Source organism: Erinaceus europaeus, chromosome 3 (genome assembly GCF_950295315.1).
Source record: "Erinaceus europaeus chromosome 3, mEriEur2.1, whole genome shotgun sequence".
Classification (NCBI taxonomy): Eukaryota; Metazoa; Chordata; class Mammalia; order Eulipotyphla; family Erinaceidae; genus Erinaceus; species Erinaceus europaeus.
Window position 1 is genome coordinate 47,415,254 of NC_080164.1, and position 23,443 is coordinate 47,438,696.

General features: G+C 39.7%; 1 protein-coding gene across 1 annotated transcript in view; it reads right to left on the reverse strand.

The window, feature by feature from the left end:
* ANTXR1 (ANTXR cell adhesion molecule 1) overlaps positions 1–23,443 on the reverse strand; it is a 261,306-nt gene that overhangs the window by 130,500 nt on the left and 107,363 nt on the right. The window contains exons 11-12 of the mRNA XM_007521257.3: positions 7,901–7,970; positions 6,060–6,138 (exon numbers count right to left, since the gene is read on the reverse strand). Of these exons, the coding sequence (XP_007521319.1) occupies positions 6,060–6,138; positions 7,901–7,970 (149 nt within the window). The remainder of the gene's footprint in view (positions 1–6,059; positions 6,139–7,900; positions 7,971–23,443) is intronic.

The window sequence follows — 23,443 nt, forward strand, 5'->3', positions numbered from 1 at the left end:
ATTCTGAGGCCTAGTCTCTACTTCTCCATCTGACAAGAGGATACTTTTAGCAGAGCTGATGCTGTTCTGAGCTGTCTTTGATTATTACCTTGCCTGGCATGACTGGGTAAGAGTTCTCAGCTAGTAGATCTGTGCCTCTCAAATCATGCTCCAGCTCCCAGTGCTTCTTGCACATGTGTATTGGATTGGCAGTCATTCATTTGGAACTCTACCCTGCAACCAGCCCAGTGCTGTTGATCATGGTAATCTTGTGTTAATCATTGCTCACACTGGCCCTTTGCTACCAGCAGGTGCCATCAAGGTTTCAGTGTGATTTGAGTCCATTCATTCATTTATTCATTCACTGGCTACCTACTGAGTAACTCCCTGTCACTAAGTATTGTGCCAGGTGCTGAGATGTTATAATGAATAAGACTCAACCTTTGTTTTCTCTCATAAACTATAAGAAGTACATTGGTTGTTCTTTCCAGTGACTGTGCTTTCTTTACTCTAAGTCTTGAGATGCTTCCAAACTTAAAATGTAGTTTGCAATGGTGGCTATAGACCAACTTTCTTGTGCCATGATGAGTTGGGAAATGTTTAAAAGAATACTAATATAAACTGGGCTCTCCCTGAAACAGAAAAAAAAAGGTGCATCTGGCTTTGGTATGGAAGGAAGATATGAAAGGGTAGTTGGGACTATGGAGCACAGGCCTTTAGAGAGAAAGTTCTGCAGTTTTTTTTTTTTTTGACAAAATATAAGAGAAAAGGTCCCTAAACTGCTTATAATGGACTAAAATTATTCTTTTTTTATACCAGAAAATAGGATTAATAAGAAAAACATGAAAGAATGGGTTCTGATTTTAAAGTCTTGGGATCCTAGGGGGCCGGCTGGTAGCACAACGGGTTAAGCGCACATGGCACAAAGTTCAAGGACTGGAGCAAGGATCCCGGTTATAGCCCCCAGCACCCTACCTGCAGGGGTGTCGCTTCACAAGCAGTGAAGCAGGTCTGCAGGTGTCTATCTTTCTCTCCCTCTCTCTGTCTTCTACTCCTCTCTCCATCTCTCTCTCTCTCTGTCTTATCCAATAACAACAGCAATACAATAATAACAACAAAAGAAACAAAAATGGGAAAAGTGGCCTCCAGGAGCAGTGGATTTGTAGTGCAGACACCGAGCCCTAGCAATAACCCTGGAGGGAAAAAAAATAAAAGAAAAATCTTGGGGTCTTTAAATGAATGGGATTGGGAGAAAATCAAGAGAGTAAATCATGGTTCTTAAACAGTGTTTAATTATTTAAAGACATTTGGAGGGCAATTAGTATCAGGTAAGAGTCTTATGTGCTCAAGATTTACCTGGCAAGTTTACTAAGGTGTGAATCTAAGAATTCCCCCAAGAAATTTTGATTCCCTAGGGTTTTCTTTTTTCCCTCCAGGGTTATTGCTGGGCTCAGTGCCTGTACCATGAATCCACTGCTCCTGGAGGCCATTTTTCCCCCTTTTGTTGCCCTTGTTGTTGTAGCCTCACTGTGGTTATTATTATTGCCATTGTTGATGTTGTTTGTTGTTGGACAAGACAGAGAGAAATGGAGAGAGGAGGGGAAGACAGAGAGGGGGAGAGAAAGATAGACACCTGCAGACCTGCTTCACCTCATGTGAAGCGACTCCCCTGTAGGTGGGGAGCCGGGGGCTCAAACCAGGATCCTTATGCGGATCCTTGCACTTTGTGCCACATGTGCTTAACCCACTGGGCCACCGCCCGACCCCCTTCCCTAGGGTTTTCTATCCTCTTCTCTACTGGCATTTTCCCACTCAATGGATAATTCATTGTAGGAGGTGGTTGTGGGAGATCCTCTCAAAACAGTCACATGAGGTTGTATTCATTTGTCCAACTGGATTTTCTTCTCCTTAAGAATAAGAACTTTGTACAATGTAAACATAGCTATGGATATACACACACACATGGAGTTCAAGAAACATCATTTCAGCCATTCCCTGTTTTTTGTACACTATATTGGGAAATAAAAATAATTTGATGGTATTTATGTTAAAGAAGGCACTCTTTCATGAAAAGGTACTAAAATTTGCTTGCTTTGTTCTCAGATGAATAATTTAATTTTGCTATGCCCCTCACAGCAGTATCATCACACTAGTGATTTCCTCAACTTATTGTTAGAGGTTGAGGAAGAAAGGAGAGGATGATGATAGAGAAGGGACATAGGATATATATATATATATATATATATATATATATATATATATATATTATATATTTAATTTTTTATTGAGGGAATTTCTGGTTTATATGGTTTACAGTCAACTGTAAGTACACTTCTTGGTACATGTGTAATATTTCTCAGTTTTCTGCAAAACACTCTAACCCCCCACTTAGGTCCTCTTCCACTAGGATCTGAACAGCTCCCCTGGCCCCAATCCTTTACTTTGGTGCAAAGCACAAACCCAGTCCAAGTTCTGCTTTGTGTTTTCTCTCTGTTCTGATTTCTTAACTACTGTCTATGAGTGAGCACATCCCATATCCATCAGAAGGGTTATATTTAAGTATGGTGGGGAGAGGGCAATTAGGATGTTTAATTTTTTTTCCATAGTTATGGTGCTCAACCAAGTTTACATTTGGATAGGAATCTCTTAGCTCTTAGATAGAAAAAAAATCTCTTTTCTGTAAAACTTTATGGAATTTCTGCTCCTGGCTGGGGTAACAGTTATTCATTGTAGATCATGAAAACTTATGACGTCTATCCAAATGGGCACCAAATGAAGTGAGGAAAGCAAAGTCCCAACTACTTATTTTTAAATTATTCTTCGTTCCAGGTGATACACTGCCAGGCAATGACTGGCACTGACAAGACAAACCATTTACTCCTAGCCACGGACCAATTTTTGATGCAAAAACCGCGTCCTCCAAACCAGCTGCCTAAGAAACAAATGTGAGTTCAAGATCTTGCTTCATAACCTAGGTGACCCCACATTCCACCTTGCAGCTCTATGTTGTCCACTGATGCCTTTAGTTTTCCTAACTTAAACTTCTGTATAGGGCTCCATTAAGAACAGGAGTTTTATGCTTGAATAGGTCCTGTTCCTGGGAATGATTTCTTTCAAGCCATCTTCTCTTTCCACTTTCAATGACCTGTACTGGGTCTAGTGACAAATATACTACTGAGATACATCTTGTTTCAGAATAACTTTTTTGTTATAAGAGGACTCTGAAATAAGGAACCAACTTCCTAGGAAAAAGTATCCAACTAACTCAGTGATTTTAATTAAACTTCCACTGTAGCAATAGCTAACCTTTACTGAGTACTTACTACCCAGGAGGTCCTTTGCCACAAGCACTTTACATAAGCTTCCTCTTCCTTTAGTCTTCCTCCTGTCAGCTGAGGGCAAGACCATCCTTCTAGTTACTAAGTCCATAGTTCATGGGGTCACTCTCAATTTCTCTCCTCTCAAGTCCTACATTCTAAGGATTTGGGAAATTGGTTAAATTTGCCTTCAATATATATATAGATGACTATGACTGCTTCTCTCATCTTCATAGTTCTTTCCCTGTCAAGTTACCATCACCTTTTGCCTAAAATACGATGAAAAACCTTGTACTAATCACACCAGTCCTTTCATCCTTGTCTTCACACAGGCTTTTCCAGCAGTGAGTGATATATTTACTTATTTTACCAGAGCACTTTTCTTCCTTTCTTTCCCTTTCTTAGTAAACTTCAAAGTTTGTACTCCAATCCTACTTTCTCAATGCAATGCTGCTTAAAATTTGAACTCACTCAAATAGTACCAGATCTTTGTTCTGCTCTATTTTTTCCCCTATAACATATATTATCTTTCAGCACAGCATGTAACTCATTTGTTGTGTTTTCTTTTTTTTTTTTAACCTTCTCTCCTTCAATGCCCTTCCTAGAAGACATTTTTTCCCCCTGTTTTGTTGTCTGACATATTCTATGCAATCAGGACAGAGCTCAGGATATTGTGCATGATCAATGAATCTTTGTTAAATACATGAATGGATACACCTGGGTCTCAGATACTTACAGTGCTCAGACTTCTGTTGTGGGTACACAGCGGTTTTAAGTGAAAAAGGGAATAATGCAGACAATGATATGAAGAGCTAGTCTTTGAGGATAGTTAAAGACTATACAGTGATAGGCACTTGATAATGATATCAAGTGCAGTGATAGAAGGTGTGAGTAGAGAGTGAATTGAGCAAGAGACAGAGGATCTTTACCAGGCATTAATTTTTCTATTTTGTAGTACATTAGTAAGTACATACTTTCTTCTTGGCTTATAGACCTAGGACTTCATTTGCAACCCTGTCTACCATACCATAGGTATGGTTCTGAGACATTTCCCCTTCTCACTTCCTTGTCTTTGCAGTTTCAAGGGCATGGCTATTGCTTTGTGGCATGGTCAGACATAATGACAAACACAGGTCTAAACATTTGGATCACTCAGTAGCAGGGAGGAATCTGGAATGGAATTGTTAGAATTGGGGCATTTTAATCATTTCCTGCAGGTTGGCAGGTTCTACCAGGTCAATTTCTGAAAGAATCTGCATATAGTTTTCATATTCAGCCTTCAGATTTTATATTGAACTGAGAGATGCCTGTGATCATGCGTTTCTCAGTACTGGCACTTCTTGGTGACAACTTTACTCTCTTAATTTGGTAAAGCAAGACTTTTTAGATTTATTTATTTATTTATATTTTACCAGAGCACCACTCAGCTTTAGCTATTGGTGGTGCCAGGGATTAAATCTGGGACTTTTCACATGCCAGTCCTATGTGCTACTGCTGTACCATCTCTTTTAAAAGTAAAACTTTTTTTTCTTTATTGTCTGTCCCCATTGCACAGGCTTACCCAGCTTTCAGGAGAACTGGTTTGCTCCTAAGTAGGGTGACAGGTGCACATGTAGGATAGGAAGGGGGTGATGGGAGGGAGTGTTGTCCACCAGCGTGCCTGACATCCTGTGCATCTTTGAGACAACTCATCTTTATCTTCTCCACCTTCAGCATGTCTGCAAGCTCCTAAGAACACAGATCCTGCCTGCTTCCTGAAGGGCTCTAGTGATATCCTCCAAAGGTCAAAGACCAGCCGGGAAGTGACTGTAGTACCTGCTTAAGTGACCATCAGGTCAAATATGCTATTGTTTACATGAGTTAATAGAAAAAGTGCATTTGGCAGCAGAAAATGAACATGCAGACAGAGATTATTTGGGAAATGCTCATGCTAGGGGTTGAAGTCTGCATATGAGCTAACTATGCCTGACTGTCTGTGCTCTGATGTCTGAGTTGTCAGGTTCTGGTAGCCAGCAAGGACACAGACACTCAGGTGCTCAGCTATAGTCTTGGACCTAACAAGCTAAGACCCACTCCTGAGACTCTGTTTTAATTGGTCTGGACTTAGGCCAGGGCATCAATCTATTTAAAACATACTCCAAGGGATTCTATGTGCTGCAAAATTTATGTAAAATCTCCCCAAGATGAAGGACCTAGAGAAAGGGCATCTGAAGAGCTGGCAGAGATGATACAGTATTGTCTACACCTGTCTCACAACCCTTACATCCTAAGAGCCCCTCTCTTGGTCTCTTCTGTACCATCATTTTCTCTTAGATTATTTCCACAGTCATATAAATGAGCTGCAAATTCTCAGTCTAAACTCTCCTTGTATCCTTCATTTTCCCTCCTGTTATTGCTCCCACTTTCTTGCTTCCCTTTAACAAAAGACTCTTGAGATGTGCTTTCCAATTTCTTCCTGTGCCATTTCTTCTTAAATCCATGCCATCCAGCACTGCCCTCCCCTCTGTGTGTACAAACACTATTGCATAGACACTGCCCCATCTTGCCAGCAGGTCAAACCATTGTGTTCATATCACAGTAACAGAAATGAACAAGCTGGAGAAGCCCACCACTGATATTCCTAAAATTCTCTCATACACAGCATGTCCCTGATCCAGTCTGTGACTAACTCAGCAGTGCTGATCAAAAACCTGTGAACTGGAAAACTTCAGGCAAATGATAATGACTATGGAAACTTGAGGAAAGGAAAATATAATGACTTACACAGTGTGTAGTGGTGATGATGACGGAACTGGAGATGAAAGAGAGGCCATCGTTCATGCTGACCTGAAGCGCTGCCTTCCTGCAATGACAAGGGAACCAGAGCTACTTAGAAGGTGAGCAAGGATCAAGGGTCCAAGAGTTGGACATGTAGGTCCTCTGCAAGTAATCTCTTCTGCATGGAATGTGAGCAGTCTCTTTTGTGGAGGAGTCCTCCACCCTAATATTCTAGAGAAATTCTAGGATATTCTTGGCAGGTATGTCAAGACATTGTATTAAGTCCTTTGTCATCACAGAGGACATTACTCAGTCTGCAAAACCTGCTGCCATTTAATTTACTTATACTCTAGTAGGAAGAAGTATATCTTTTAAATGGTCTGAGTTGGTAGACCATCTATGCTATAAACTTAATATTCTGTTGTCATTATCTGTGCTTAGTGACCTAGTGGGGGTGCCTTGATTACTCTCCAAATAACTCAGCATGGTACAGCACCAAATTTATTATATAGCCATATCACACAATTATACATTATTATATAATGTGTGCATTATATAATTGTATTTAAATATGAAAATAATATATTTATATTGATATAATCCATAATATATTCTATATGTGTAATAGTTACTGAACTAATTTGTCTTCCGATTTATATGATTGTGAATGAAACATGAATTTGCATTTTGCCTGTATGCTGCAGCAAGAAAACAAGACTTACTTGTGAAGTTAACTGGAAGGCAGGCAGATGTTAGGCACCTAGATTTGGAGACTTCATAATCTGAGCAAATTCTTAAAACTAGAATTCAAATGAACTAGTTAAGCATATTTTTCTTAAAGCCACTGTTCAACCTTTAGTCTGGTATAGATATGTTTATGAAAAGGCTATTAATTATTTTTTTTTTCCACAAACATGGCTTCTGTATAGTATTTCTTGCTCAGGGCACTAATTCTCTTACATCTATTGAATAATTTGATCACATCTCGTTAGCACTTATTATAATGACAACATCATGAGGTTTCAGTTCAAGGAAGTCTATCTGAATGTATACAAAACCCTCTGTAGAGGTCCTGAGGATGGAACATGGAGGCTAGCCTCTATGCTTGCTTTAAGCAACAATTTTTTTCTTAGTACTTTATATTTATTTTTTATTGGCTAGAGACAGAGAGAAATTGAGAGAGGAGGGGGAGCTCAAGAGAGGGAGAAAGACGGACATCTACAGCCCTGCTTCACCATTTGCGAAGCTTTCCTCCTGCAGGTGAAGACCAGGGGCTTGCACCTGAGTCCTTGTGTACTTTGATGTGAGCACTTAACGTGGTGTGCCACCACCTGTCCCCTAAGCAACTATATTTTAATCAACTATGGACTCACTTAGCCACTCCAGGTCTCCTTGTCGCTAAGGAGAATCATCTAATAGGCAATTTGGAAGTTAGGGAAAGGTAATGTGAGTGAGAGCACTCTGCAAAGTGGGAAATCTTTTTAGAAAGGTAGTTGTGATTAAGCTAGAAAGACTTTGACGGGAGCTTAGACTCTTGTACTTCCTGCCGTCTGATCTTGGATAAGTTTCTTACATTTTCTTAGCCATACATTCTAAGTCTATAAAACTGGAGTGATATGAAGATCTGGCTGGCTGGAAGCTTGGGAATATGAAGTGAGATGCCCTTTACACAACATCCATCCTGACACCTGATTCATTGTCAGAACTGCAACCCTTGTCATTTTCTGGAGGATTTTGAAGAAAGGTTCCACTACTATAAGGAAGAAAGGCATATTCTTTTCCCCTTCCCCTCCTCTATTATTTCTCCTCTCTCTGACTGTAAGGTTCAATAACAGGTAGAAACTTACATGCCAACTTCTTTTAGGATAGGTGCTGGACACAGCAAATAAGTATCTTCCACAGTGAAGGGCTTCTCATCTATAAAAGATTAAGAAAGGCAAGTTTATAATTTCAAATTCACTGACTTCAAAAGATAATAAACTAAGTCCGGGGGGGGGACATCAGAAAAGCTATTAACTCATTGAAATAAGAATTTGTGTTGAATTGGAAAACCCACTAGAGTGAACTCAATCTAATTGAATACTAGTCCCTGACACACACACATCAGTTGAATCAATCAGTGAGCAAATAGAAAAGGAGCTATTACCTTAAAGGAAGGGACAGAACAAAGGACTAGGATGATGCTCAGGAAACTTCAGTCCTAAGTATAGCTTGGGAGAAAAGCCATATATACTCATGGAGCAGTTTTACCAATGAGGTGTTATTTTTATTATAGTAACTAAGATATGGAAACAATCTAAATGTTCCTCTATAGATAAGTAGATAAAGAAAATGTGATATATATCATTCATCCCTAAAAAAGGAATATTATCATTTGTGATACTATGGATGAACCTTGAGACTATAATATTAAGTGAAAATAAGCCAAAGAAAGATAGTGAGGTGGAGCTATGGAGCAGCAACAGCTGTGTTTCTCTCCTCTCCCAGGTCAACTAGTAATACCAAAAAGACCACCTGCGACTGCAACAAGACAGGACTAGAACAACTTCAGAAACCCACCAAATCACCAGAGAGTGCAAACACGTGTGCCTCATGGACTGAGAGGAGTCTAGGGAGAGATTAAGTGGCTGGGAACAGTCCGGCAGTTTACCAGTTGAGACACCACCTCCAATGTATTTCACCAACAACGGGATGGCTGAAGGGAGGAAAGGACTCCCCTGAGACTCACCAAATGCAACACTGAGTCTCCATTGCTACTGCCCTCAGAATCTGGAGCAGCAGCAGGGAGGCCCTGTGCTGACATCAGGGGACAGAGAACTAACAAGGATCAATGGCCTAGCAGTGGGGGCTTTGAAAGTCTCTTTGTAAAACCACTGGATTATCTCTGCCTCACCCAGCTTTATGTCTTGGTCAGGAGACAGTGATTCAGCTAAGAAGCCTACTTATAGTTTAAAAGTCCTCAGGCTCCTATAGCCTACAGGGAAGAAAAAGCACAAAAGAGGCTTTTAAGCCACTGAGCTCCAACTCAGGGATTAAAATACTACTGAAACAACTGTCAATTTCCACAACTGTGAACCCACTAATTACCTTACTTAGAAACAAGTCAATCCAGGCAAGCGTGATTTGTAATGTACTGAGAGAGGGACTTCATAACATACTATATAGAATGGTTAAACTGACAAGAACAAATATTGGAGAAATGAACCAGGAAAAGAATCCAGATAAAAGCAAAGAATGAAGCACAAAATAATGAGGTCAACATCCAAAATACTAGTTAAGGAAATAATCACAGGAGTGAGTAAAGACTTTGAAGGAATTGTCCAGATAAAAGCCCTGCAAAGGATGAAAGCAGACAGGGATACAACAACAACAACAAAAAAGAAAACTACAGACCAGTATCTGCGATGAACAAAGATGCTAAAATATTGAACAAAATTATAGCCAACCAGATACAGTAGTATATTAAAAAGATTGCTCATCCTGACCAAGTGGGGTGTATCCCAGGGATGCAAGGTAGTTTAATATACGTAAATCAATCAACTTGATCCACCACATCAATAAAAGCAAGACCAAAAAACACATGGTCATATCAACAGATGCAGAGAAAGCCTTTGACAAAATCCAACATGCCTTCATGATCAAAACACTACAAAAAAAGGAAATAGATGGAAAATTCCTCAAGATAGTGGAGTCTATATATAGAAAACCTACAGCCAACATCTTAGTCAATGGTGAAAAACTGGAAACATATCCCCTCAGATCAGGTACTAGACAGGGCTGCCCACTATGACCATTAATATTCAGCATAGTGTTGGAAGTTCTTGCCATAGCAATCAGGCAGGAGCAAGGAATTAAAGGCATATAGATTGGAAGAGAAGAAGGCAATCTCCCTATTTGCAGATGACATGATAGTATACATAACCTAAGGAATCCAGCAAGAAGCTTTTGGAAATCATCAGGCAATATAGTAAGATGTCAGGCTACAAAATTAACATTCAAAAGCCAGTTCCATTCCTCTATGCAAACACTAAGTTAGGAGAAGTTGAAATCCAGAAATCAATTCCTTTTACTATAGCTACAAAACCAATAAAATATCTGGAATAAACCTAACCAAAGAAGAAAAAGACTTGTATACTGAAAATTATGAGTCACTACTCAAGGAAATTAAAAAAGAAACAAAAAGGTGGAAAGATATTCCATGTTCATGGGTTGGAAGAATTAACATCATCAAAATGAATATATGACCCAGAGCAATATACAAATTTAATGCTATCCAAATCAAGATCCCAACCACACTTTTAGGAGAATAGAACAAATGCTACAATTGTTTATCTGGAACCAAAAAGACCTAGAATTGCCAAAAAAAATCTTGAGAACAAAGAACAGAGCTGGAGGCATCACACTCCCAGATCTCAAATTGTATTATAGGGCCACTGTCATCAAAACTGCTTGATACTGGAACATGAATAGACACACTGACCAGTGGAACAAAATTGAGAGCCCAGAAGTGAGCCCCCACACCTATGGACATCTAATCTTTGACAAAGGCACGCAGACTATTAAATGGGAAAAGCAGAGTCTCTTCAACAAATGGTGCTGGAAAAAATGAGTTGAAACATGCAGAAGAATGAAACTGAACCATATATTTCACCAAATACAAAAGTAAATTCCAAGTTGATCAAGGACTTGGATGTTAGACCAGAAACTATCAGATTCTTAGAGGAAAATAATGGCAGAACTCTTTTCTGCATACATTTTAAAGACATCTTCAATGAAATGAATCCAATTACAAAGATGACTAATGCAAGCATAACCCTATGGGACTACATCAAATTAAAAAGCTTCTGCACAGTACAAAAAAAAAAAAGCAAAAAAACCAATACCCAAACAAAGAGACCCCTCACAGAATAAGAGAAGATCTTTACATGCCATACATCAGACAAGAGGCTAATAAACAGAATATATAAAGAGCTTGCCAAACTCAACAACAAGACAACAAATAACCCCCTCCAAAAATGGGGGGAGGACATGGACAGAATATTCACCACAGAAGAGATCCAAAAGACTGAGAAACACATGGAAAAAATGCTCCAAATCTCTGATTTTCAGAGAAATGAGATACTACTTCACTCCTGTGAGAATGTCATCCATCAGAAAAGGTAACAGCAGCAAATGCTGGAGAGGTTGTGGGGTCAAAGGAACCCTCTTGCACAGCTGGTGGGAATGTAAATTGGTCCAGCCTCTGTGGAGAACATTCTGGAGAACTCTCAGAAGGCTAGAAATGGACCTACCCTATGATCCTGCAATTCCTTTCCTGGGGATATATCCTAAGGAACCCAACACACCCATCCAAAAAGATCTGTGTACGCATATGTTCTCGTCAGCACAATTTATAATAGCCAAAACCTGGAAGCAACCCAGGTGTCCAACAACAGATGACTGGCTGAGTAAGTTGTGGTATATATATATATATATATATAAATATATATATATATATTCATATATATATATATATATATACCATTCATATATATATATATATATATATATATATATATATATATATATACCATTCATATATATATATGAATACTACTCAGCTATGCATGAGATGAGCATTCTTATTTACAAGGTGTTTTGCTGTCTATGATGGTAATAATGACAGTCCGATGCATCCAGGCATGCTGTGTATCTGGGCTCCTGAAAGCTTTGCATGTGTTGAATAATCACTTGCCTTACAGCAATGACATCAGAGAAGGATATTAGTCCATTCTTTTTAAAAAAATATTTATTTATTCCCTTTTGTTGCCCCTGTTGCTTTATTGTTGTAGTTATTATTGTTGTTATGGATGTTGTTGTTTTTGGATAGAACAGAGAGAAATGGAGAGAGGAGGGGAAGACAGAGAGGGGGAGAGAAAGACAGACACCTGCAGACCTGCATTACTGCTTGTGAAGTGACTCCCCTGCAGGTGGGGAACCGGGGGTTCGAACCGGGATCCTTACTCTGGTCCTTGTGCTTTGCGCCACCTGCGCTTAACCCGCTGCACTACTGCCCGACTCCCAGTCCATTCTTTTTAAAAGTGAGAAATGGATATAGAGATGAGAAAACCCACTCAGCATTACACAGGGGAGCTAGGATCCACCCCCAAGTGGTTTGGCTGCAAAGTCCACATGTTTATTCAGTGAGCTGGCTATTACCTCTTGATACTAGCCATGCCTTTTATTCTTTTCACAGGGTCTTTCAAACTATAGAAGGGCAGAGACCATTAGGTTCACTTCCTAGAAGCAAAATGGAGGCTTGGAGGTAAGAGTAAGCTCTGTTACATAATAAGTCAGAGGCAAAGCTGGACCTAGATCTGAATTCTCTTTTATTTTTTTCATTATCAAGAACCTCTTCACTTTAGGAATGACTTGTATTAGAGAATAAACTGAACCTGGAATAGGCATGATTCACTTGAACCTTTATTTATTGCCACTTGCCCGTAGTGTATCTTGCTTCACATGCATCAGAGCCAAGACACCTGCGATCGCAGATTCTTGTCCTTTGAGTCAACCCACAGAATAATGGCCAGCCACCGAGCAGCCACCTGAGGCCTCATGATGCTTGTCTGCATGCTGTGAGAAGAGCTGATCACACTGAGGAGGGCATCCCAGAATGTACACTGTAGTAAGACTCCAAAGAGGCTCCAGTGTCCTGCATACCCAAGTGCCTGTGTATAATCACCACCCTCACTTCTGGGGCTTTCTCTCAATAGCCACACCCTTCTCCCTCCTTCCCAACTGGAAAGGAATGAGATTGGCTTGGATGAAGTAGACATTTCTGCACGCACTCCTCTCACCCTCCCTGTTTTCATTTGTCCTGCTCTGCCGGGGTCTGCTTTGTGGAGCTGGCATTTTCTGTTCTGAGGATTGTTTAGTTTGGAGTTGTTTTCACTTTACCACAAAAATGAATGACTTTTTTCCTCTCTCTCGCTCTCTCTCTCTCTAAACAAAGGGAGGCCATTTGGTTTCCATAACTGAGATCATATGACTCCTTCCTGGAACGAATATCCAGTTGGGAAGCAGGGCACAAAGCCTCCCTTGGCTGCTCCTTGGCTGGACCATGTTTGGCTTGGGGGCCCTGCCAGCCTCACTGCCACCTCTGCCAAAGCCTGTGGTGGTGTAACGTTTATGGGACCATAATACACTCAGAGGATGACCCTGCTCCTTTGTCCACCAGGCAGCCATTTCACTGCTTGTTAGCACTGAGTGGGCAGAGGAAATGGAGAACAGGAGCTAGGACCAGCCTCCTGGCTTGTTTGCAATTGGGGAGAAAATTAGGGAGGGGCAGGAGTTGGAAACCAGCAGGAATATGTGTGTGTGTGTGTGTGTGTGTGTGTGTGTGTGTGTGTGTGTGTGTGTGTGTGTGTGTCTGTCTACCAGAGCACCACTCATCTCTGGATGATGGCGGTGCTGAGGATTGAACCTGGGAGCTCAGAGCCTCAGGTATGAAAGTTTTTTGTGTAACCATTATGCTTTTTCTCCAGCTCTTTTTAGGTGAGATATAAATATGCTTTTTTTGTTTATTACCAAAGATATTCCAGAATTAAGTGCATATTCCATGACATAGGTTAACCTATCATATACCTATAGTAGCCTGATAATCAAACAAAAGCTAGTTTTAAAACAGGACTTGGTGAAGCCTAGGTTTGAGAGCTAGGCTTTCATTACACTGAGAATAATGAGCAAAGAGGGAGAAATGATCAGGGTAGACTTCAAAGTCAAATTAATCCAGGGTCAAATCCCAGGCTTTTTTTTTAAACTTTATTTACTTATTTTTATTTTGTTAATTTTATTTATTTATTTGATTGGACAGAAAGACATTGAGAGGAGGAAACTGAGATAGAGAGGGAGAAAGACAACTTGCAGCACTGCTTCACCACTAGTGAAGCTCCCCCCACCCCGCAGGTGGGGCCTGGGGTCTTGAACCAGGGTCCTTGTGCACTGTACTGTGTGTACTCAACCAGGTATGCCACCGCCAAGCTTTATTTATTTCTGATATAGGAATCACAGTTTCAAATTGGATAGAGAAACAAGTCAGAGCACCAGTTTGGCAAAGGGATTGAAGTGGGAACCTCAGGTATCTAATGCTGTTACTTGTGCTATTTTCCTGGCTATTCCTAGGTCTTCTGAGTGTTTGACTGTGACATATTCTTTATCTGTAAGTGCTGATGATAACATCATTGCATAGGGAATATTAGGAGTAAAAATCCATGAAAGTACAAAACATGTTCCTTGGCACTTCATAAATATTCTGTAAATGCCATTCTGCAATCTTACAAGGGCATCCATACCCTAAGATAGACTGTGTGGACATCGGGTTTTAAATCAGAAGACTCAGGGATATGGCAGTGGCTCAGTGGGTAAAGCACACATCTTCCATATATAAGGCCCTGGATTTGATTCCCTACACGAGAACATCAGGTACAGAGAAAGATGGAGTTCTATGGATGATAGAGTTATGCTTTGGTGTCTTTCTGTCCACCCACCTAAAAAAATATGCAGCAGGAAAATTGGGACTGGGTGACTCAGCAGTGAATTGTATATGCAAGACCCTGGACTTATTTTTTTTCTCTATGAGTGTCACACTAAAAACAAACAAACAAAACAAACAAACAAACAAAAAAACCCTACAGCAACTGATTATTTTAAAAATTCCACATGTCTGATGGCTAAATTATATTGTTCTACCCAATTAATATCTTTCTGTACATTAAGAAATCCCAGGAAAATGAGAAACTTCAGTGAGTCTATTACACTCATCCACATGATGACTTTATATTTTAACACTATATACTTAGTGTCATCTGATATACTTTTTAAAATTTATTATACATTTTAGGAAACAGAGAGACTAAGTAATTGGGTTAGTGATACACTACTAATAAATGTCAGAGCTGGAATTCAAAATATAGGTGTTGTTGAAATGACTCACCCAAAGTCAGTTTTATTTTATTTTTTTTAACCCAAACTTAGTTTTATGATGTGTTTTATTTTATTTTTACTTACTTATTTTTTAATATTTATTTATTTATTCCCTTTTGTTGCCCTTGTTGTATTATTATTGTAGTAGTTGTTATTGATGTCATTGTTGTTGGATAGGACAGAGAGAAATAGAGAGAGGAGAGGAAGACAGGGGGAGAGAAAGATAGACACCTGCAGACCTACTTCACCGCTTGCGAAGCCACTCCCCTGCAGGTTGGGAGCCGGAGGCTTGAACCGGGATCTTCAGGCCAGTCCTTGCGCTTTGCGCCACTATGCGCTTAACCTGCTGTGCTACCGCTCAACTCCCCATGTATTTTATTATTTAACCCAAAGTTAGTGTTATGATGTATCTCGAAATAGAACAGGAATTGAGGCCCTTTCCACCTAACTCCTCTGGAGACAAATAGTCAAGACTTTGCATCAGAGCAGTTGGATAATAGATGGTAATTTGTGACCTGCTATTTGAACATATGTTACAGAATCACACACAAAATATGTAGCATTCTCACAGTTTGACACAAGCCTGATTAATTCTTTTTAGACTGGCTAGTAAAGAATTTCCCAGAGTTCTCATCTTCTATTAGTAACTATCTAATGGATTTAGGATTAAAAGTCATTAGTCAATCTAGACACTAATCACAGTGAATCTTTTTATAGGACAGATTAAATAATTCACATACTTTCCAAGTCTTGGGAATCTTTTTTTGATACAAATATTTATTTTTGGCCAAAAGGGAAAAAAAAAAAAGAACTACCCCTTAGTCTTATCTAAAGGAGTTTGTTGAAACTCTCCAAAAGCTGATGTGAGGTCTAAAGTGGAGTTTACATTCCAACTGTGACAAAGTAGTGAAGGTTAAGGATTAAATGAGCTCACCCTACTTTTGCTCCTGTCTCCTATGGGTCTAGAGAGCATTTTCAGGGCATTTCTGAGCCAAGTATAACTGTTCAGCACCAAATTATCAGCTGCTTAGAGAATGTGCCTCTGAATGAGACACAGACAGGCTAGAGCTAGACTGTAGACTTCTACTTTTTTGAAGTCCTAGGAATGACTTAAAAAAAATTTTTTTTTTCTTTAGTTTAGGAATTTTAACTTTCACAGCCCTGTACTGTAGTGGATATAAGTGCTGACCTCTCAAGCATGAAATCCGAGCTTGACTTGACTACTGGCATTACATGTGTCAATCTCTTTCCCCCTTCTCTTCTCTTGTAAATAAATATTTTTAAAAAAAGAATTTGAACTTTTAGAGTATTGTACAATGGTCAAAATAACATCATATTCAACAGGACTTCAAGCTGAAACTGAATAACTGGGTGCACTTTTTCAAATCCCAGCCATAAAGGCAGAGTGCCCTCCTGGGGCTGCTTGCCATGATAACTCGTAATTGTGGGCATTGTACCTTTGAAGTTAAATGCGATCCATTTCCTGGATAGGAAGAGATTAACAGCTACTGGACATAATGTCAGATCCTGGGTGGCAAGTTTAAAAAAGTGTTTCATTTTTTATTTTTCATGTGTAAGGGGGAGTGTGGGGAGGCCCAGAACACTGCTCGCTCCATTATATATAGTACAGGAGAATGAACCTGGAGATTCATATATGTAAGGTATGTACTCTGCCTGCTGGGCTACCCCAGGGCTGCAAGATTTTTCACAGATAGGTGAGGTAACAGGTCTAGGGATTTTTTTGTTTTTTTTGATAGGAGACATTAAGCTTTACATCAGTAGACAAAACAGATTGTGGAAGTTCAGAGAGTGGTTTCTACCTGAGAAAGCTGAACATTGGTTCTGAAATCAGAACAAAGAGAAACAAGAATCAAAGGATAATGGAAAGAAATGGCAGTGAAGTAGAGGTAGGTGGAACCAAGTTGGAAATAATACTCAAAACATACTATGTCCACTACAATGTCTTGTTACAACTTTCATGAAGCAATTTTATTAAAAGCCAAACACTCATGAGCACTGGTCAACTGTTATTAGTACAGCTGAGTACTGATGGGTTAGTTTTAGAGACACACACAAAACACAAAATTAAAACTGAGGAAGACTTACAACTAATCTAAAAAAGTTGTGTTACATGCTACATGGTAGACACGAGACAGACAGCAAGTCCTCTATCCAAATATATTCTGAGGCCATGTATTGAGTATATAGACAATAGTTCCCAAATCAGGGAAGTTTTGCTTCCCTGGTGTCAACTGGCAATGTCTGAGATGGTTTTGGTCATCAGACTGGGCAAAGGGTGCTATTGGCATTTAGTGGGTAGGGACCAAGGATGATGCTAACTAAACAGCTAAACTACAAAGCACATGGCACCCTCCTCCCTTCACCAAATAGACCCTGTTGACTGTGCTCAGGTTCATAATCCTGGTTTAATGTCTCCTGTGGCTTTATGTCTTTATCTCTCCATTGTAGAGGAACCTGTGCTCATTACTGGACAGCCCTCAGGTGTTGGCAGAATTCCCAGAAAAGCTAGAGATGTTAAAAGATGATGGGGGATACCTGGTTGAGTACACATATCACCAAATGCAAGGACTGGGGTTTGAGTCTCTTCTCCCCACCTGCAGGGGGGTACACTTCACAAGTGGTAAAGCAGGTTCGCAGGTGTCTATCTTTCTCTCTCTCTTTTTATCTCTCCATTCCTTTCAATTTCTCTTTGTCCTGTCAGATAAAGGAGGGAAAAAAGGCCATTGGGAATGGGGGATTCACTCTGCAGGCAATAGACGTGATAGAAAAAAAAAAAAGAAAAGAAAGAAGAAAGAAGGAGAGAGAGAGAGAGAAAGAAAGAAGGAAAGAGGAAGTAACATTTGGAGGATGACTAGAACTCAAGCATCAGTTGGAGTAAGGAGGAAAGTGTTTCTGGATAAATTATTCCATGAAAATTTTGATGGGTTTAGGTTCCCTGTAGTCAGGGCACTCTTGGTGCTCCATTAATTGCTGCTAAGGTTCTGAGATGATGTAGGTGGGAAAGCTATAGAGTTAGAATAATTTCCATATGCATAAATACATGAGACTCAGAAATGAATGCAATGTTGGAAGGAAAAGTGGGTATGTCAGTCAGTGTTTACATGGGGATGAAGATGACATCATAGCACCAGAGAGAGAGAGAAAGTAAAAGATGAAATCCTATGAGACCCTTCTCAGAGGTGCACATAGGTGGAATCTGTCAGCCCCACTGGTCTCCAAAATCTTTTGGGGCATACAGATTTTTTAGAACTGCACACAATTTTGACCCCCATAGTTCTTTTAGAACTGACTTTCAGTACAGCTAGCCTTACATTTCAGGGTATAGATTATTTTCTATTTGTACTTACTGTTATTTATATTTACAAAAGACATACATTTAGTGTAAGATTACTGTGAAAAACAGAGAAATATATTAAAAAGAAATGAAATCATTGCAGTCTTAGCTTCTACATTGTTAAAGCTTTGAGCTGCATTATTCAGAATTCTCTTCTATATGTATTATATTTTCTTTAAAATTTTTTTTTCTTTAGATAGGGCAGAGAGAAATGGAGAGAGGAGGGTAAGACAGAGGGGGAGAGAAAGCTAGACACCTGCAGACCTGCTTCACCACCTGTGAAGCGACTCCCCTGCAGATGGGGAGCTGGGGGCTCGAACTGGGATCTTTATGCTGGAGCTTGCTCTTCACACCATGTGTGCTTAAACCGCTTCGCTACCGTCCGACTCCCTATTATATTTTCTATAATTAGAATCACATAATGTCATTTTATTTGGTCTTCATGTCTACCTGAAGTTTATTGGGGCAATTTTAGGTATTGCAAGAAAGCTGAATGAAGATAACAGGACTCAGAGCTCTTGAAAAATTATTTTTTCTCTTTCAATAAATCTACACCAAAAATTCTTGACTGTTGACAATTATAAAGCTTACCAATTATCTTCTAAGTAAAGCATCAACCTCTAAAAATTGTGTAAGCCTGAGGTCAGAACAAGTGCTTCACTCAAAACAGCTGTAATTCACTAAGAATAGATATAACTTGTAAAGCTTTGTTTTCACTTGGTAGAGGACAATTCAGGATTCATGCACAAGTTATGTGTCTCCTGACAAACAAAGTTCTACAGCTGTGCACAATTAGGTTTGGAAGGATTTTACCTTTGGAATTGGAATTGAAAGCAAGTCTATCAAAATGGCTAAAACCTTATATACAGTCATAATCATGAATTATGGCAAATTCTGGCTGTTGTTAAAGAACAGAAACATACGTAGAGACTCTAGGGATGGTGTGAAGGAGACCCCAGGCCACAAACCTGGATGTTGGTGGATGCTACCAAGCTGTGTGGTATGCTTAGAGATTAGAGGTCAAAGCTGAATTGGATGGATGCTCAGAGACAAGAGCCATAAATAGCTCTCTTTGTCTTCCTTTCCTTCAGCTGAATGCAATTTTCCCTCATAATAAACGCTGAGCAGATATTTGGAGGATGTCAGTTTGAAGGGGTATAGATTAGTACCCTGTCTACAGTTCCCAGAGATCAGGCCTATGTTTGTGTTAACCACTTTCTCTTTCAATAGTTATTGAAGTGACAAAAAAGGGGCATACAAAGCCCACAAAATTTTGGTCATTTACTGTAGAAGCAGAAGGGATAATGACTGTTTCATGCCTCAAAGAAGTACACTGTAGAGTCTACATAAAATTTAGGACAATGTTCTCTGGGAGGCAATGTATGCTTGGTGGAACAATTGGGGCAATATCAATTGGTTAACCATCTACCAGCTTCTACCGCAATTAATGTTGGGTTGTGTCAACTTGCTTCTAGAAGAGTTCTAGTTTTCAAATGAAAACCTTGACTACCTAGTTATCTCTGTGACAACACCCCCCCCTTTTTAATTTTTATATTTATTTATTTATTTATTTATTTATTTATTTATTTTTCCCTTGTGTTGCCCTTCTTAAATTTTTGTTGTAATTATTATTGTTGTTGTTACTGATGTCATCACTGTTAGATAGGACAGAGAAAAATGGAGAGAGGAGGGGAGACAGAGAGGGGGAGAGAAAGATAGACACCTGCAGACCTGCTTCACTACCTGTGAAGCGACTCCCCTGCAAGTAGGGAGCTGGGGGCTCGAACCGGGGTCCTTACGCTGCTGGTCCTTGTGCTTCAGACCACATGTACTTAAGACAACATCCCTCTTATCTCCAGCCTACACTATTACTGGGGATTTTGTCTTGACTAAGCATAACTGCAATGAACTTCTATCTATCTTTATCTTTTTTTTTTTTGCCTCCAAAGTTATCACTGGGCCTCGGTGCCTGCACCATGAATCCACTGCTCCTAGAGGCCATTTTTCTTCCTATTTTTTGTTGCCCTTGTTGTAGTTGTTATTGTTATTGTTATTATAGCTGTTGTTGTTGTTGGATAGAACAGAGAGAAATCGAGAGAGGTGGGGAAGACAGAAAAAGGGAGAGAAAGACACTGCAGACCTGCTTCATCATCCCTGAAGTGAGCCCCCTGCAGGCAGGGAGCTGGGGGCTCGAACCAGGATTCTTATGCCAGTCCCTCCACTTTGTGCTTAACCCACTGCCCAGCCCCTTTTTAAAGTTATCTTTATTTATTTATTTATTGGAATAGAGACAGCCAGAAATGGAGAGGGAAGGGGGAAATAAAGAGGTAGAGATAAAGAGACATCTACTTCAACACTTGCAAGCAGTGCACCACCACCTGGCCCCCCTATTTATTTTTATCTTTGCTTGGGCCTTCAAGATGAGAACATACGTTAACACAATTTGGGGAGGAGCCACTTTAAAGATCACTGGGAAAAACCTATGCTGTCTTTGAAAGCAAGAAGAGGAAATACTGGGCTGGTTGGTGGCACACCTGATTGAGTGCACTTGACCCAGGTTTGAGTCCCCAGTCCCCACCTGCAGAGGGAAAGCTTCACAAGTGGTGAAGCAGTGCTGCAGTGGTCTTTCTGTTTTCACCCTCTCTATCTATTTCCTCATAATTTCTGACTGTCTCTATCCAATAAATAAATAAAGATAATTAAAAAATAAAAAAAGAAGAGGAAATACCATTAGAGACATACAAATTCCCAGAAATTCAAGAAGAAAGGACCCCTTAGGGAACCAGAAGAGGTCCCAGTGCTATCGCCACAGAGTCAGTTGCATTCACTGGTATTCTAAAGCCTGGGTGTCTGCCTTGGGTCAGGGCTATTTTTTGGAATTTGAGCTTAAGTATTTCTTCTCTTAATGTTTCTTTTTGTGGTCTTTAGCAGCTAAATCTCTCTGAGTTGAAGTTTCTGCCTGTAAAATGAGTGGAGGTAGTGGGAATCAGCATCTTTGAATCATGTGTATATCAGTGATACAGGCATTCAGAGGCAGGGGCCCAAGGATCTTTGGTCTTCCATGTTTTGGAAACAATGTAAAGAAATGACCAGAAGCCTCTGGAATAGATTACTTTGGGTGCAGATGTCTTCTGCTATGACTGTCTGGGTGACCCTGGTACTTCAACTCTGAGTTCTGGTTTCCTACTCAGGAAAATGGGATATAGATAACACTTCTGTGCTGTGTTGGAGAGAGGATGAAATGAGATGGGACAGCAGGGCACAGTGTAGGTGCTCAGCAGTCAATAATTGGTGATAAAGCCTGGTGATTCTGTTGTGCAGCCCAATTAATAATCAACGAGACAAGATGATGCTCATTGTGAGTAACATAAAGTGACATTCCATCTACTTCATATGACATCAGGTCCCCAGGGATGCAACCAAGCTGCACTAACTACTGTTGATGAATAGATGCAACACTAGTGTGGTCAGGCGGTGATGGACCTCGTTAAGTGCACATATTACAGTGTGCAAGGACTCAGGTTCAAGCCCTTAGTCTCCACCTGCAGGGGAAAAAGCTTCACAAGTAGTGAATCATGGCTTCAGGTATCTCTGTTTCTTTTCCTCTCTATCTCTATTTCCCCTCTAAATTTTTCTGTCTCTATCTAATAAAAAAAAATAGATGCAACACTAGCTAGTAAGAAAGGAACAATAATAGGCCTTTGTTTGGGAAGTTTATCTTCTCTGAATTTCTTCTACAATCTATTACCATAGGTGGATTTTGATGATTTCCTTAGGGTTCCCATAGCAGCCCTGGGGCCCAGATGCTCTCTAATATAAAGCAGAGTTTTTGGATATGAGGGAAGATATTTAAAAGTAAATAAATTGAAAATTCTACATTCAGGAGAGTAATATCTCTTGTCCCCCTGGAAGATGAGATGTATGATAGGCCTAAATAATTAACAAGATTTATTTTTTCTTGTCATCACTGGGTTTCACTACTTGGATCATCTAGTTCAGATAGAGTGAGATGGAGACAGAGAGAGTGAAAATATTCTCCAGTGTGGTGGGAGCTGAAACCTGGGTCACATGCATGGCAAAGCAGGTACACTATCCAAGTGAGCTATTTTTCTGGCCCAATTAACAAGAATTGAAAATAAATAAGTTCTAAGTAGCTATTATAGTGTCATTTATTTAAATTTATTTAAATTCATTGCTGGGGCTTCACTTCTCTGAGTTAACTTAAAATTTTTTTTTCCTTTTTTTTCTTTATTGGGGGATTAATGTTTTACATTTGATTTGACAGTAAATACAATAGTTTGTAACTTTTTTTTCCCCCTAAAGAGTGATAGAGCAAGAGAGAAACAAAAACACTGAAATTTCCTTTACTGTGGTAGAGGTCAGGCTTGAGCCTGATGGTAGTTTTATCTTAATTATAGAAGGAACAAGTAGTTTTAGAAAACTTAAAAAATACAGAAAGAAGAAAGTGGTCACATTCAGAGGTAAATATATATATATACACATGGAGAGCGAGACAGAGAATGCACCTGTATGAATCCAATACTCCCTTACTCCCTCAACCATTTATTTATTTTCTTTCTTTCCTCTATATAGATTGATACATACACACACACACACACACACACACACACACACACACACACACACACACACACACGGGGGGGGTAAGAGAGAAAGGGAGAGAGAGAGAGGAAGACAGAAAGGGAGAGGAAGAGGGAGAGGGAGAGGGAGAGGGAGAGGGAGAGAAAGGGAGAGGGGGATTAGACTGCTTCATCGAATATGAAACTTCCCCTGCTGGAGGCACTCCCATGTGATGGCCAGAGGCTTGAACCTGGTTCCTTATGAGTAGTAACACGTGCACTCTACTGGGTGAGTCATCTGCTGGTCCCTTTATTATATATCTTATAAATAATATTGCAATTTTCTATTTCCTCATTAGATTTTCTTAAAGGAAAATAACATAAGAATTAAAGAATATGTAATCAAATTGTCAGAATGTTCCTTTATGGTATCTCCACTATTATGCTTTAAATGTCTCTACAGGGAAATTATGTAAATCTTAATTTTTTTC